This window comes from Gambusia affinis, linkage group LG18 (genome assembly GCF_019740435.1).
Source record: "Gambusia affinis linkage group LG18, SWU_Gaff_1.0, whole genome shotgun sequence".
NCBI classification, from domain to species: domain Eukaryota; kingdom Metazoa; phylum Chordata; class Actinopteri; order Cyprinodontiformes; family Poeciliidae; genus Gambusia; species Gambusia affinis.
This window is the reverse complement of record NC_057885.1, coordinates 22,355,945-22,370,110: the sequence shown is the minus strand read 5'-3', so window position 1 is coordinate 22,370,110 and position 14,166 is coordinate 22,355,945. Positions and strand designations below refer to the sequence as shown.

The 14,166-nt window shown below is 37.1% G+C and overlaps 1 protein-coding gene and 1 non-coding gene across 2 annotated transcripts; both read right to left on the bottom strand.

Moving 5' to 3' along the window:
* Positions 1–5,393: 5,393 nt before the first annotated feature.
* LOC122821123 lies at positions 5,394–5,556 on the bottom strand. The gene has a single exon (XR_006368931.1). It is a non-coding gene; the product is annotated as a U1 spliceosomal RNA (small nuclear RNA).
* A 3,154-nt stretch (positions 5,557–8,710) lies between these two features.
* Positions 8,711–13,175, bottom strand: LOC122820961 (gastrula zinc finger protein XlCGF57.1-like). The gene is made up of 2 exons (XM_044098716.1): positions 12,882–13,175; positions 8,711–11,284 (listed from the first exon to the last, which is right to left on the bottom strand). Exons 1-2 carry the CDS (start codon positions 13,012–13,014, stop codon positions 9,618–9,620), a joined length of 1,800 nt encoding a protein of 599 aa, XP_043954651.1. The 5' UTR covers positions 13,015–13,175; the 3' UTR covers positions 8,711–9,617.
* Between the last annotated feature and the right edge of the window lie 991 nt (positions 13,176–14,166).

Genomic DNA, 14,166 nt, shown 5'->3' with positions numbered 1-14,166 from the left:
AGGGAGAATAAATAAATAAACACTACAACTTCCCCCACCCAATGGACCTTACCAGAGGGGCCGTTTTTCATTGGCTGATGCACATTCTACGTGGTCACGTGGGTGGCCGTCTCACAAACACACGTTTCTCGTTAGCCAAGTACAGCATAATAGCAGCACTGACACAACTTCTACACCTTGAAGCCTGTCTGCTACACAGTTTTACGTTAGCTAAACTGATCAATATGCAATGTGTACTGTATCTGACATACACTAAAGATTTTATTTTAGCAGAAAAGGTTTTGGACTAAACTGTTACTCGTGTTAGCCACTCTAACACCAAGTGCAGCTGGTCAATCATGTTGACTAGCTGCACTTCCCTGCACTTCCCTGCGCTTCCCTGAACATCGTTGTGTTCAGGGAAGCGCTGTTTAATAATCCAGAAATAAATATCAAGCCTGGAAACTTGATATCGTAACGGACTGAATGTTTTGTTTTTAACGTAATGTTTGCTCGTCTTGCGGGGGCGCAGGCGGTTGCCACGGTAACAGGTGTGCTTAAACCACAAAGAGAGAGAGAGTAAGGAGTGGTTTTGAGTTGATCACCTGTTCGGGTTATTTTACTTTTGTTTACCCTTGCTGTGGCTCATTACAGCCGCTGTAGTTTCTAAACGTTGGACTAATTGTGACGGTCGCATCGTCATTCATAACAAACATCAAATAGAACAAATATATTTCATAAACTTTTAACAAACAAATGGCTTCTTTACCTTAACAGAGCTCTTTGGTTCCTCTTATCAGTCTGTCGCTTCTCATATTGAGGTCATCAAACCAAATTTCAGATCTACCATAACTGACTGACTGACACCTGCTGGCCTCAGGTTTGCAACCAGCTTGTGACTGAGAAACCAGTAACCCCCTCCCAGATGATGACATGAACTTGATAGTTCCTCTGTCCATCGTAGTAGCTGATATATTGTGAAAATCCGGTAGAAATGATGCACTAATGGAGTCATGTTTACATAGAAATAATGCGCTACGAGGCTTTGCTTGTGAGACTTGCGGTCACGTGGGTCGGTTGTGGGCGGAGCTTGGTAAGGTCCATAGGGCAGTTTCACTAGGAAGTCATAGGAAAGCACGGGCCGCCGCACGTCGTCTACAACTCCTCCTCCTCTGAGAGAGAGAGAGAGAGAGAGAGAGAGAGAGAGAGAGAGAGAGAGAGATTTGATTTTTAAAAACTCATTTATTCACTCAGTGGTGAAACATAGGAACATTCAACACAACATCAAATTAGCACCTTCATAAATGACATTTCAGAATCACTTACAGTAAATAAAACACTTTCATAATCCCAAATATTCTGAAAAATATTCAGTTCATCCATTTTTAAATAATATTTATATTCTAACATCACTCTTGCTCTCACCATACTCTTAAAAATTTTTACACAATCAATATTCTGTTCATTGTTAATTTTAAATTTTCTACTCAAATATGTTGCAAGCTTTGCTTGACCAAGAAAAAAATTTAACAACCGTCCAATTTTCTTTTTTCTTTTGCCATATAAAAAACCAAAAATATAAGACTGTTCTGTAAAACTTTCACCAAATAACTTCCAAATATCTCCCAGTAATGAAAATAAATCCACTAATCTAAAACATTGTACAAAACAATGAAAGATAGTTTCTCTTAATAAACAAAAGGGACATTTATCTGAAACAGCAGGATTAATAATAGAAACAAAAGCATTAACATAATAATACCATGCAAAATTCTCCATTGTAAATCACCAACATTTTTAGTCAATGGTGGTTTGTAAAGTAATCCCCATACAGGTTTCACCTCAAAACCAACTTTAAAATAATCTCTCCAAGGAGTATCTTTTTTATCTTTTAATTTTACTTTGTTCAAAGCTTTAACACATTTCATATATATTATCTTTCCATTCACAGAGTCCAAAAGTGTCCATTCATTTTTTCCTTTCTCTAAGAAAATTCCAGGGCATTCAAGGTCTTTCATTTGTGGCTTAAAACACAGCTTAAAGAAGGGATCTGTTTTATCAGGTGTTAAAAGTCCATCAAACCATCCTTTTATAAGTCCTTTTTCTTTTCTGACAACATTCGCTTAAGCGCTGTCATCATAACGCCTACAATTCTTAAAGAGTGAATCTCCAATCTTCGAGCCAAAGGAACAACATCATCCATTTCAGATCCAACGAGTTCAAGCAGATGTTTCAGCGTAACCACCCCCCTTTGCACCAACAGTTCAGAAATCAGAGCCATGTTGTCCCAAGCTGAACCCAATCGTGATCCCTTGATGACGGGTTCCAGTAATAACCAATTTAAAGACGTGGATATTTCAACTCTCTTCGTTTCCATGAGGTTCCAAGATTTTAACACACTAACATAAAAAGATGACAAACACTTTACATTAAATTTTGAAAGGTCGACAATAAACAAAGTTTTACCAAAACCTAAATTACCTACTTTTGAAAGAAAACATTCTGTAATTTGTCTCCACAAAACATTTTGATCACCATACAAAAAACTCTGTAAAAACTGTAATCTGAAAGCTGCTTTCCTACTTTCCAAATGAATCAGACCTTGCCCTCCTTCTTCCTTTGGTAAAAACAAAACACTCTGAGGGACCCAATGTAATCTGTCCCAAAAGAAATTTAAAATAATAGTCTGTAATTTTACCAAAAGACCTTGTGGAGGTTCCAGAACAGATAATCGATGCCACAAAGTTGAAGCAACCAAATTATTAAGAATTAGTGTTCGGCCTCTGTTAGAACAGCGTGGCAAAAGCCAGTGCCATTTCTTTAATCTACCCTCCACCAGTTCAATTAAACCTTCCCAATTTTTCATGACCTCTCCTTGATCCCCCAAATAAACACCCAAATATTTAAATCCATTTTTTGACCACATTAATTCATCAGGTAATTTTGGTTTTTGCTTTGTCCACTTACCTACTAACAAAGCTTTACTTTTGCTCCAATTAACTTTGGATGAAGAAATTTTACCAAAACACTCAATAATTTTAATTAAAGTAAAAACATCAGACTCTTTTGTTATTGCCACAATAATATCATCCGCATATGCAGAAAGTTGAAAAGGTAAAGAAACTTCACTTAATTTTACACCCTGTAACCTTTTCCTAATTTGACATAGTAAAGGTTCAATACTCAAAGAATACAACATTCCTGACATTGCACAACCTTGGCGAATACCTCTCTTTACATTAAAAGGTGCACTTAAACCACCATTGACTTTCAATACACCTTCAATGTCACAGTAAAGGGTTTTTATCATGGCAATGAACCCAGAGGAGAAACCAAAAGCTTTTAAACTATTCCATAAATTTTGGTGCTCCACTCGATCAAAAGCCTTTTCTTGGTCAATAGAAATCAGACCAAAGTTTAAACCCAATAAATTAGAGACGTCCAAATAATCTCGAATTAATGTTATGTTATCTCTTATTGATCTGCCAGGGATGCAATAAGACTGATCAACATTTATGACTTGATCAATCACTCTTCTCAGTCTGCATGCCAGAACTTTTGAGAAAATCTTGTAGTCAGTGCACAACAGACTAACAGGTCTCCAGTTCCTTATTTCGTAAAGATCACCCTTCTTAGGGATAAGAGTGAGCACAGCTCTTCGACAGCTAAGGGGTAACATTCCCCTTGCCACACTGTTATTAAGGACTTCCAACAGATCTTCAGCCAACACAGGCCAACACGATTTATAAAATTCCACAGGCAGGCCATCCATTCCTGGAGCTTTGCCATTTTCCATGCTCAGCAGCGCCTCCTGCAGTTCTTTCAACGTTAGAGCATGCTCCAAATTGACATTGTCTTGATCCGACACTTTTGGTAAATCATTAAGAAACTCTTCCGTCATCACAGAGTCTTCTCTAAACTCACTGGCATATAACGTTGAAAAAAAGTCTACAGCTCTTTTCCGCAGTTCAGTGGGATCTGTCAACTCTTTTCCATCTTCAGAACGAAGGCAATGAATGAGACGATTTTGTCCATTTTTCTTTTCCAAACTGAAGAAGAATTTTGAGGGAGCATCCATGTCAGAAACATTTTGAAAACGTGAACGTACCAGAGCTCCCTGCGCTCTGAGCCCAAGCAGATCAGTCAGAGCAGCTTTTTTTCGTTTGAGCGCCTGAATATGGCCTCGATTTTCTGTGGACTCGCAAAAACTCTGGAGATCCACAATTTCAATCTCTACAACTCCTCCTCCTCTGAGAGAGAGAGAGAGAGAGAGAGAGAGAGAGAGAGAGAGAGAGAGAGAGAGACAGAAACAGACAGAGAGACACAGATACAGAAAGGGGGAGATATTAAAGACACAGGCAAAGAGAGAGAGAAAGATATATAGATCTAGAGATAGAGAGAAACAGAAAAATAAAAAATAGATATTTACAGAGAGAAAGAGATAGATACATACAGACAGAAAAAGAGAGAGAAAGAGAGAGAGAAAGATATATAGAGATAGAGAAAAAATATATATATATACAGAGAGAGAGGGAGACACAGAGAAAGGAAAAAAGAGAAAATCCTATCCTGTCCCACAGCTATCCTATTTTTAATTTTAATTTTAATTCTAATATTAAGGATACGTGAGTTTTCACCACTTGATTTAACTTGAGTTACCTTGAACTCCAATACCATCATCACACAAATCATAAGCAGATTTGCTCTGGAATAAGCAAGGTATTGATCTAAATGAATTTTTCCCCCCTTCCCCCTTTATTTATTTTTCTGGGATTAATATTTAATGTTTTTAGACTTTATTATTTCAGGACTTATAATTGGGTTATTTATTTAATTTGAGCTTTTTACTAATAATCTCACTATTATAAATAGGATTGGTTAGTTAGTTTTAAAGTTCTTAATTTTTATATTAGGATTTTTAAGATAGCTGTGGGACAGGAAAGGATTGTTTTGTATATATATTTCTCTCTATCTCTATACATCTCTTTCTCTCTCTCTTTGTCTCTTTTTTTCTTCACCTTTTGTGAAGTCATTCCCAAGAGCCATAATAGACAAAAATTCAATTCATCACACGTGTTAAGATACAGCTGGTTGTGATTATACACCTGGCCAGTAGGTGGTTTCGTGTGCACATGAAGCCTCAAGAAATGAACCCTTTCTCGAACCAGTTGGCTCAAGTGGTTCAATGCCTCATGAGGCTTCATCTCACCATCACTAGTATTCAGATAATAATGTAATTACTATAATTACATTGTGTTGTGTTCCCACCCCACGCCACTAGAGGCAGTAACAAGCGCAAGAAGATGCGACTATATAGAAAATCACAAAGTACATCAAGCAATTTCTTCAATCTTTATTGTCATGTTTACATCAGTTCTGACAAAATTTTACAGGTTTTCATTTAACATTAAATACAGGGGAGAGCGCGAACGCAGTCCCCCACCATCATAAATTGTGCAGTTGAGATTCTCCCAAATGGAGAATTCACAGAGGTCAGACTGCCGTAGTGCAATGGCTAATCCTCACTCTGGGCGATCCACCTAAAGGATCATGGAGTCGCCCCTGCCAGGTAAGTATGCCGTTCATTCCTCTGACTGACGAATAACAACTTCACACATCCGGTTCTGACTCACGGTGAGAAATTAAAATAAACCCTGAGTCACTTTAGGATTTAACATTTAACTAAACACAATCAGAAACTTAAATAAATAATAAGAAATTTGTAATATAAATCAAAATAAATCAGAATATGGACGGTTTATCGCTCCCGAAATGCATTGCGGCAGTGCTGAAGCGTTTCAATTTTAGCATTTAAAATGTATTTTGTCCCTCAAATTAGCCTAAGAAACCTAAATATATTCAGATATTATTATATTGGCAACAACTAACTAATTTATATGAATATATCTTAAGTGTAAAGAAAAGTAAAACAAATGTTTGTTATTTTATCTCATTGACGGCGTTAATGGCCGCGCTGCTGCTGCCACCTGCTGGTCAGATCGAAGAACGACATGACTTCCTCCTCGTTCCTCGTTTTTCTATTGGTGTCAATTTCTCTATCTCTACCAGTGTTGGCATAGTTACTTTGAAAAAGTAACTTTAATCGGACTACTGATTACTCTTTGAAAAAGTAACTTTAATCGGACTACTGATTACTCTTTGAAAAAGTAACTTAGTTAGATTACTGACTACTTGATTTGGAAAGTAACTAAATTACATTAAAAGTAACTTTTTAGTTACTTCAGCAGCTGCTAACAACAACGCTCCACCTACTGTGAAAATCACATTGAGCTTTGCCAATTCTTAATTGTAAGCTATTTTATAATGGTAACATCAACAATGTGTCTCCACTGATAAGGTTGAACTGAAGAGGAGATTGTACAAAAAACAGTACAAAAAAATAAAAAATATGTGAGTAATTTGTGTGGTCCAGTGTTGTCTGGAAAACTCTAAGAAGGATTTTAACCCCCCCTCTTTCCCCCAGCCTTCAGGTTCTGCGTTACGGCCCTGTATTTGGTGTCAAAGCTCAGCGCATAGAGCTCCTCCTGCAGCTCCACAACTCAGATGGCTGCACAGATTTGTGACACTTATCTTAATATTAATAATTAGAATGGCGTTAAGTTGCCATTATAATTATTGCCAACTACGGACACGTTTATAAGTGGCTGTTTTCACGTTTATTGCGCTGTTCATATTGGTCTCGATGTTTGCAGTTTTCTGGAGCGCAACGCGAAGCTCGACGTCATTCAGGGGTAATATAATAAATTGACATTAACAAAGACACAGCGGGAAATGATGGACAGGGAGAGACTGACTAAAACTACCTTAATGACAGACAAATTCTGGGATTTATTATGAGTCTCTGCTTATTTCCAAGCCCAAATGTATAACTTCACGTTCAAAAACGAGCCCAAAAAGGCGCAACCCGCCACTCATTAAATTTACAAGCAACGTTAAAAAAATGAAGCCCAAAGCCGCTTATAATAATCAAATTTGGCAGCAGAAACTCAAAATAGTTCCAGTTTTTCCACCAACAAAATACGCATCTCCCTCCATTGTTTACATTTCTGTCACATAGAGACGTCGGTCACTCAACAAGACGAGTAGAAGAAATACGATTAAATAATAAAAGAAGATAGTAACGCAGTAACGCAAAAATGATTTTGATAAGTAACTGTAGTCTGATTACTGGATTTAAAATAGCAACGCGTTAGATTACTCGTTATTGAAAAAAAGAGGTCCGACGCGTTACAAATTAACACGTTACTGACATCACTGATCTGTACCCTCTTAATTCTTTCTGGTGAAATTTATCTTAAGCTACATCTTAGTGCTTGTATAACAGTCTAAAACATAGCAGGCTATCTATCCGCGAAGGGCACATGCAATGTTACTCTTTTATTCCAATTTTTCAAAACTTTCCTCTCCAACCAGAATATAGCAAAGGGAGCCCCTGAGGGCTCCGCAGATAGATTCAGGCACACGCTTAAGATTGGAGTGATGAACAAATCTCTAAACTTTGTTCTTATATCTGGTACCTCTCTCCCCCCTTTTTCAGTCTCGTCACATAAAGAAATGAGTGATAAGAAATGATAATATTTAACATTAACACAGCCTGCTCTAGTTTTCGGTTTGTAAACATCACTGTAAAAGTTTTAGACACGTAGCGCCGACAGCTACCGACTTAACTATTTATCCGTGCTACGGTAGGAAACGACGCGGCAGCACAGGTGGTCAGAACAACGGATCATGTTCGATCCTTTCACCTGAACACGGTGTGAACAATGATTGATTCTTGTTGAACTTCTGTCTTTTTTTCTGGGTTCTTCTTCCCTCTCAAAATAGCCGAGGATTCTTCTGCAAAGCTGCTGGACGACTTGTTTGGCAACACTAAAGCAAGTTTGAAAATAATACTTTAAAAAGACTTTGGTGAAGAAAAGTAAAACTCTTTTCCGGAACATCTGAACCCAACATGTTTAACTTTTACAGAGACAAAAACATCTGGCTCGTGTCTCGCCTAAGTTCAGACAAAAGCCTTCAGTAGCAGCTCTGCAAAAGCCCAAGTTTTTCACGTGGCTCTCGTCCACCTCATGCTGCAGACTGCAGTCTTACAGGTGGTGGCTGGTGGCCATCTTGGCATGCGCCAGCACAGTGTTGGATGGTGAGGTTCTGCTGAGGATTCCTTCAAGCCCAATCTGAAAAATTCAAACCGAAAACAAAAATCAACCCTGGTTGTAACAACCTGGGTTGTTATTCTGCTGTGAACTCAATTAATTTGTTTGTTATTGCCTTTTGCTCAATTAAATTTCTTACGTACACATTGCAAATTGTATTTTTACACATCAAAGTACAGAAGGTTGTTTAAAATGATTAGTTGTAGGCCTACTTATGTTTTGAGTCTTAAATTTATGATTATGTTTGTTCTTTGTTAAATTATGGCTCATATTGTGTTTTCTCTTATTTGTATAAATATAGAACTCAGTCTGTTAAATGTTGATTGAAAAATGAATATTGACTTTATAAAAATTCATGCAATGTTAAGGAGGAAGCGACGGCCTCTGAGGAATAAGGCTGTTTATATATATGAAGATTTTCTGATTTACTATTTGTTTCAAACAAAAAGTTTTTATTTGGTTTTATTCCAGTTTTCTACTAAACAGAAAAAAGAGAAAAAGACCATCTTTATGATACTTTATTATCTAAAAAGTTTCAATCATTTTTTTATCTGAAATTCAAACCATATCATCAATACATTTTTTAAGCAGAAAAATCATTAAAACCATGTCAAATAAATGCATCCACTTCTCCAAATCATTGAAACAAAAGTTCAAAGGATAAATACACTATAAAGGTTTAAAAACTTTAGAGGTCTATATCTTAAAACATTCAAAGTCATTGTTTCTCTAAGAGAAACAACTCCCTTAGTCTCATTAAATAAAATGGAAATAAAAAAGTGCCAGAATAAAATGTGTCGGTTCCAATTACACCACTTCCAAACAGAAAGTTACATTGTGCCACCAAACCCGTGTCAGTTCTCATGTGAACGGTGAACATTTCCAATCAGTGAAACTTTTTTTACAGCACCTATAAAAGAAAGCCTTCTAACCCGTGTGAATCTTCATGTGATGACTAAAACTGGATCTACACACAAAACAATTTCCTCGCTTTTCACCAAGGGTGCACCGATTGCAAATGTGCAGACATGACGAGGTGGGCAGGTCTAATAGTCAAACCTCTCAACGGAGGAGAACAGGACAAAAGCTCAGGTCAATAAAATTGGATGATCAGATCAGCTTCACATGCTTGTATCTGCTGATCACCAACGTCCCAAAATTAAGGATATCAACACAAATGAATCGGCTGGCTGATAAATCATTGCACAGCTACTTCTAACATGTGTGAATTCTGATGAAAGTTAAAAGGTATTTTTGAGAGAAACATTTCCCACAGGTCCCACCTGAGAAAGACTTCTCTCTTGCATGAGTCTTCATGTGAAAATGTAAAAGGTGTTTTACAGCAAAACATTTTCCACAGGTCGAACATGAGAAAGGCTTCTCACCTGTGTAAAATCTCATGTGAGCATTTAAACTTTTTTTATGAGTTAAACTTTTTCCACAGATCTTGCATGAGAAAGGCTTCTAAGCAGTGTGAATTCTCATGTGAATATTTACACTTTTTTTATAAGTGAAACTTTTTCCACAGGTTCCACATGAGAAAGGTTTTTCACCTGTGTGAGTTCTCATGTGACAAACCAAGTCAGGTTTCCTGCGAAAACCTTTTCCACAGATCTTGCATGAGAAAGGCTTCTCAGCAGTGTGAATTGTCATGTGAATATTTAAATTTTTTTTATAAGTGAAATTTTTTCCACAAGTTCCACATGAGAAAGGTTTTTCACCTGTGTGAGTTCTCATGTGAACAGTTAACCTTTTTTTAAGAGTGAAATTTTTTCCACAGGTACCACATGAGAATGGCTTCTCACCTGTATGAATTCTCATGTGTTCAATTAAACAACGCTTGTGAGCAAAACTTTTTCCACAGGTCCCACATGAGAATGGCTTCTCACCTGTGTGAATTCTGGTGTGACTAACCAAGTTAGATTTCCTCTGGAAACTTTTTCCACAGTTTCCACATGAGAAAGGCTTCTCACCTGTATGAATCTTCATGTGAGAAACTAACTCAGATTTAGACACAAAACTTTTTCCACAGGTTGTGCACTTGTAAGGCTTCTCACCTGAGTGAGTTCTCATGTGTCTGTTTAAAGTGCTTCTGCGATGGAAACTTTTTCCACAAGCTCCACATGTGAAAGGTTTTTCACCTGTATGAATTCTCATGTGTTCAATTAAACGACTCTTGTGAGCACAACGTTTTCCACAGGTCCCACATGAGAATGGCTTCTCACCTGTGTGAACTCTGATGTGACGAACCAAGTTAGGTTTCCTCCGGAAACTTTTTCCACAGTTTCCACATGAGAATGGCTTCTCACCTGTGTGAACTCTGATGTGACTAACCAAGTCAGGTTTCCTCCGGAAACTTTTTCCACAAGTTGTACATGTGAAAGGTTTTTCACCTGTATGAATTCTCATGTGATCAATTAAACGACTCTTGCGAGGGTAATTTTTTCCACAGTTTGAACATGTGAAAGGTTTCTTGGCCGTGTGAGTTCTCACGTGTATCATGAAAGAACTATTTCGGGAAAAGTTTTTATCACAAATTTTACAAGAATATAGATTTTGGTTTGGTTGAGCTTTCTTTTGTGTTTCTTGTTCTGAAGTCTCAGTTGTGCCTTTCTGCTGTTTGTTCACCAAAATGTCATCAGTCTCCTGTTTCAGCACAACATGCACATCATCCTGACTGATGCAGAGTTGCTTCTCTTCCTCCTTGAACTCTTGATGTTCTGGTTCCTCTTGCTCCTGTTTTATCTGCAGAGGTTCTGGTTCCTCTTGTTCCCGTTTTATCTGTAGAGGTTCTGGTTCCTCATGTTCCCGTTTCATTTGGAGAGGTTCCGGTTCCTCTTGTCCCTGTTTTATCTGCAGAGGTTCTGATTCCTGTTGTTCCTGTTTTATCTGCAGAGGTTCTGATTCCTGTTGTTCCTGTTTTATCTGCAGAGGTTCTGGTTCCTCTTGTCCCCGTTTTATCTGCAGAGGTTCTGATTCCTGTTGTTCCTCTTTTATCTGCAGAGGTTCTGGTTCCTCTTGATCCTGTTTTATCTGCAGAGGTTCTGGTTCCTCTTGATCCAAAGTGGATTTTTCCTCTGGGTTGCTGAGCTCATTCAGAACCTCCTCCTCTTTACAGCATTGTGGGAGATCTGAACAAAAAGACAAAACAATATTTTGAAAATGTGAGTCAAACAATGAGCTCTACACTCTGATTAACAAAAACTAAAATAAAAATATACTTCAGTGAACATGTACGCGTTCATTAAACAATAAAATCTCCGCCGCAGTTCATCTTTTGGAGCAATATTTTCTTTCGATTTGTGATATCAATTGGAAACGTGTTTTATGGATTCTCCTTAGAGCTATTTAGTAGAAAGATGCGCTGTGAACATCTGGGGCTGTCCTTTTCACATTCTGACAGTGAAAAGCTTTTTCACAGCTTGAGCACCTGGTAACCGCGTAGCGTAATCCACCGGATGGTTTGACTTCTTTCCTAATAGGCAATAATTTTTTTGGTAACAAATTCATCCATTTTTGGACTTTTGTGTACACTTATATGTGCTGTTATTCAATGATACAAAGATTTTTTGAGGGAAAAAAATATCAGAACTTAATAATACATACAAGAACACAGTCTAAGAAAAACATAATCAGATGAACATTTTAAACATTTACTCATTAAACTCTTACCAGTAGTTTCTTGAAGTGGTAGATTAGAGATTAGGGTGTCATGGATCTTAAACTTTGATTTTTATTCTTTTTTTTAAAGGTTTTGTTGGCTCTATATTTCTTGACTTTGCGTTGAGAATTTAGATTCTAAACAACCAAAAAATATTTCCCTTGTAACTAAATTGGCCCAGAGTAACTACTCTGGTTCTACATTTCTTAGCCTAGCTAACTTCCATACTGTGTTGTTTTTCTAATGAGAGAGAGCTGATGAGAAGCTGCTGTTAGAAAGGAAATGCATTTCAGACCAGAGGATTTTAGCAGGTCAGTCAGGATCAGAGCTGGATCTGTTTTTCTCCAGTCTTCTGCTTCACAGCTCAGCTTCAAAATGTCTGTGTTTAGCTGTATTGTAAAGATGCTACAAGTTAACGACCCAATATGTTAAAAATTTGTTTTTTTCAGAATGTAGAGGAATAAGGATTTGATTTTCTATTACATTGTTGGATAATTTGTCTTTTATCTTTGGCTTTAGCCTGTGTCAACCAGTAGGTCTCAGGAGTCACTGGACTGCTCCCAGTTTGACCAGCAGACTGAACCCTGTCTGTGTCACGTGTTAGCAGTATAAATAAATCTGTATTTTAATATAAATATTTTTTTTCCCATGAACTTTTTATGCTTTTTTATGTTGATGAATACACTCCTGTGTGTGTCTTCATCAATGTCAATATAAAAAATATTGATCAGAATCAGCTGTATCACATAGAAACGTTGTGCTCTTTAAGCAATTTAACAATCACATCAAAAAGTTGGACATGTTGTCCTTAGTGATTTCTTTAATTTAACTCGACCTTTCTTTAATTCCCAAATCTAATTGGAGAGTGTGACAGAATATGTCAATGACTGGCATTAACTTAAAATGCCTTGTCCAACGACGCTATAAAAAGTTCGGTCCATTTAATTATATTAGCATCGTAGCGCATTCAGTTTGGCGTATCAAAGCAACGTAGACGCTCAACAAGGCGTCTACTATTCATGTCTATGGTCTCATCTGTATCGGTAAAACGTGAAGGTGTTTCGTACCTATTCGGTGTAAGATGATCTTCGGTATCCGGCTGAAGTCCATCAGTCCGCGCTGATCCTCCATCTCTTCCTCCATCTTGACATTGATTTCTTTCAACTCTGTGAATGTTTCTTCAGTTACCAGCTCTTTCATAAACTCTCTCCGAGGCTAAAATGAAGACATTTTTATTTAAAAACAGTCAAACCATTAGCTAAACCTCAAACCCGTCATCAGACAACCGTCTAACAAAAGAAAAGCTAAGGCTATCTATCGCCTGTGCTCTTTTGTGTGTTTCATTGAAGAAACCGGAAATGGTTTTTAGTTCCGCTTTGAATTTTATGCTGTGCTTCTCCTCTTTTAATATGCTGTTTTGTTAAAAAGAAATAACAAATTTTATTGATGTTTATTGTTGGTGGAAATTTAGAAAATTATTCATTATTTTTTTTAGTTATATGTGTAATCTTGGGTTGTGACTCTTATTGTATGGTGGTAAAACATAACTCTTGAATACTGCTTGCTTGAAAACTCAGAACCAAGTATATGTAGGGAGGGAGTGTTTAGTTGGAATAGATCAGTTTGGGAAAAACACTGATGATGTTCTTGCAATAACTGGATTTTTGGTAATTTAACTTTCCAATTCTCCATTGCCATGTCTTTCCCTATTAGTATTCCTAACACCTTTATTGTATCTTTTTCTATCAAGCCCCAATTTTCTCTTATTTTCCTCCAATTGATATATAATATCTCACTCTTTTGCTTATTAAGTTTCATTCCTGAAGCCCTTGTAAATTTCTCGCTTATCTTTAAACTCTCATATATAGAAGCTTTATCTGTTAACAAAAGTGTCAGGTCGTCCAGGTACATTGTTAATTTTACGTCTTTAGCTTCATTACCCAGTGGTATTATTCCCTTAATTATTTTGTTTTCCCTAATAGCACATGCTAATGGTTCTATTGCTATTATAAATAACAACAGAGACAGTGGGCGCCACGTCTCACTCCTGCTTTAACAGCAAAAGGGGAAGTTAAGGTTCCATTCACTACCACTACGCTACTACACTCATTGTATAAAGTTTTTATCCATCTTTTAAATGTTTCTTCAAAATTAAAATGATCTAAAATTCTTTCTAAAAATGTATGGTTTACACTGTCAAACGATTTTTCCAAGTCAATCCCTAAATTAGCCATTGAAAGTTGCCTTTCCTGACTATATAGGTAACTGTCTCTAACCAAGGCCAGACTGTCTGTTATTCTCCGTCCTTTCACTCTGCAAACAATGAATATGATATTTAGCTAGTGACAATAA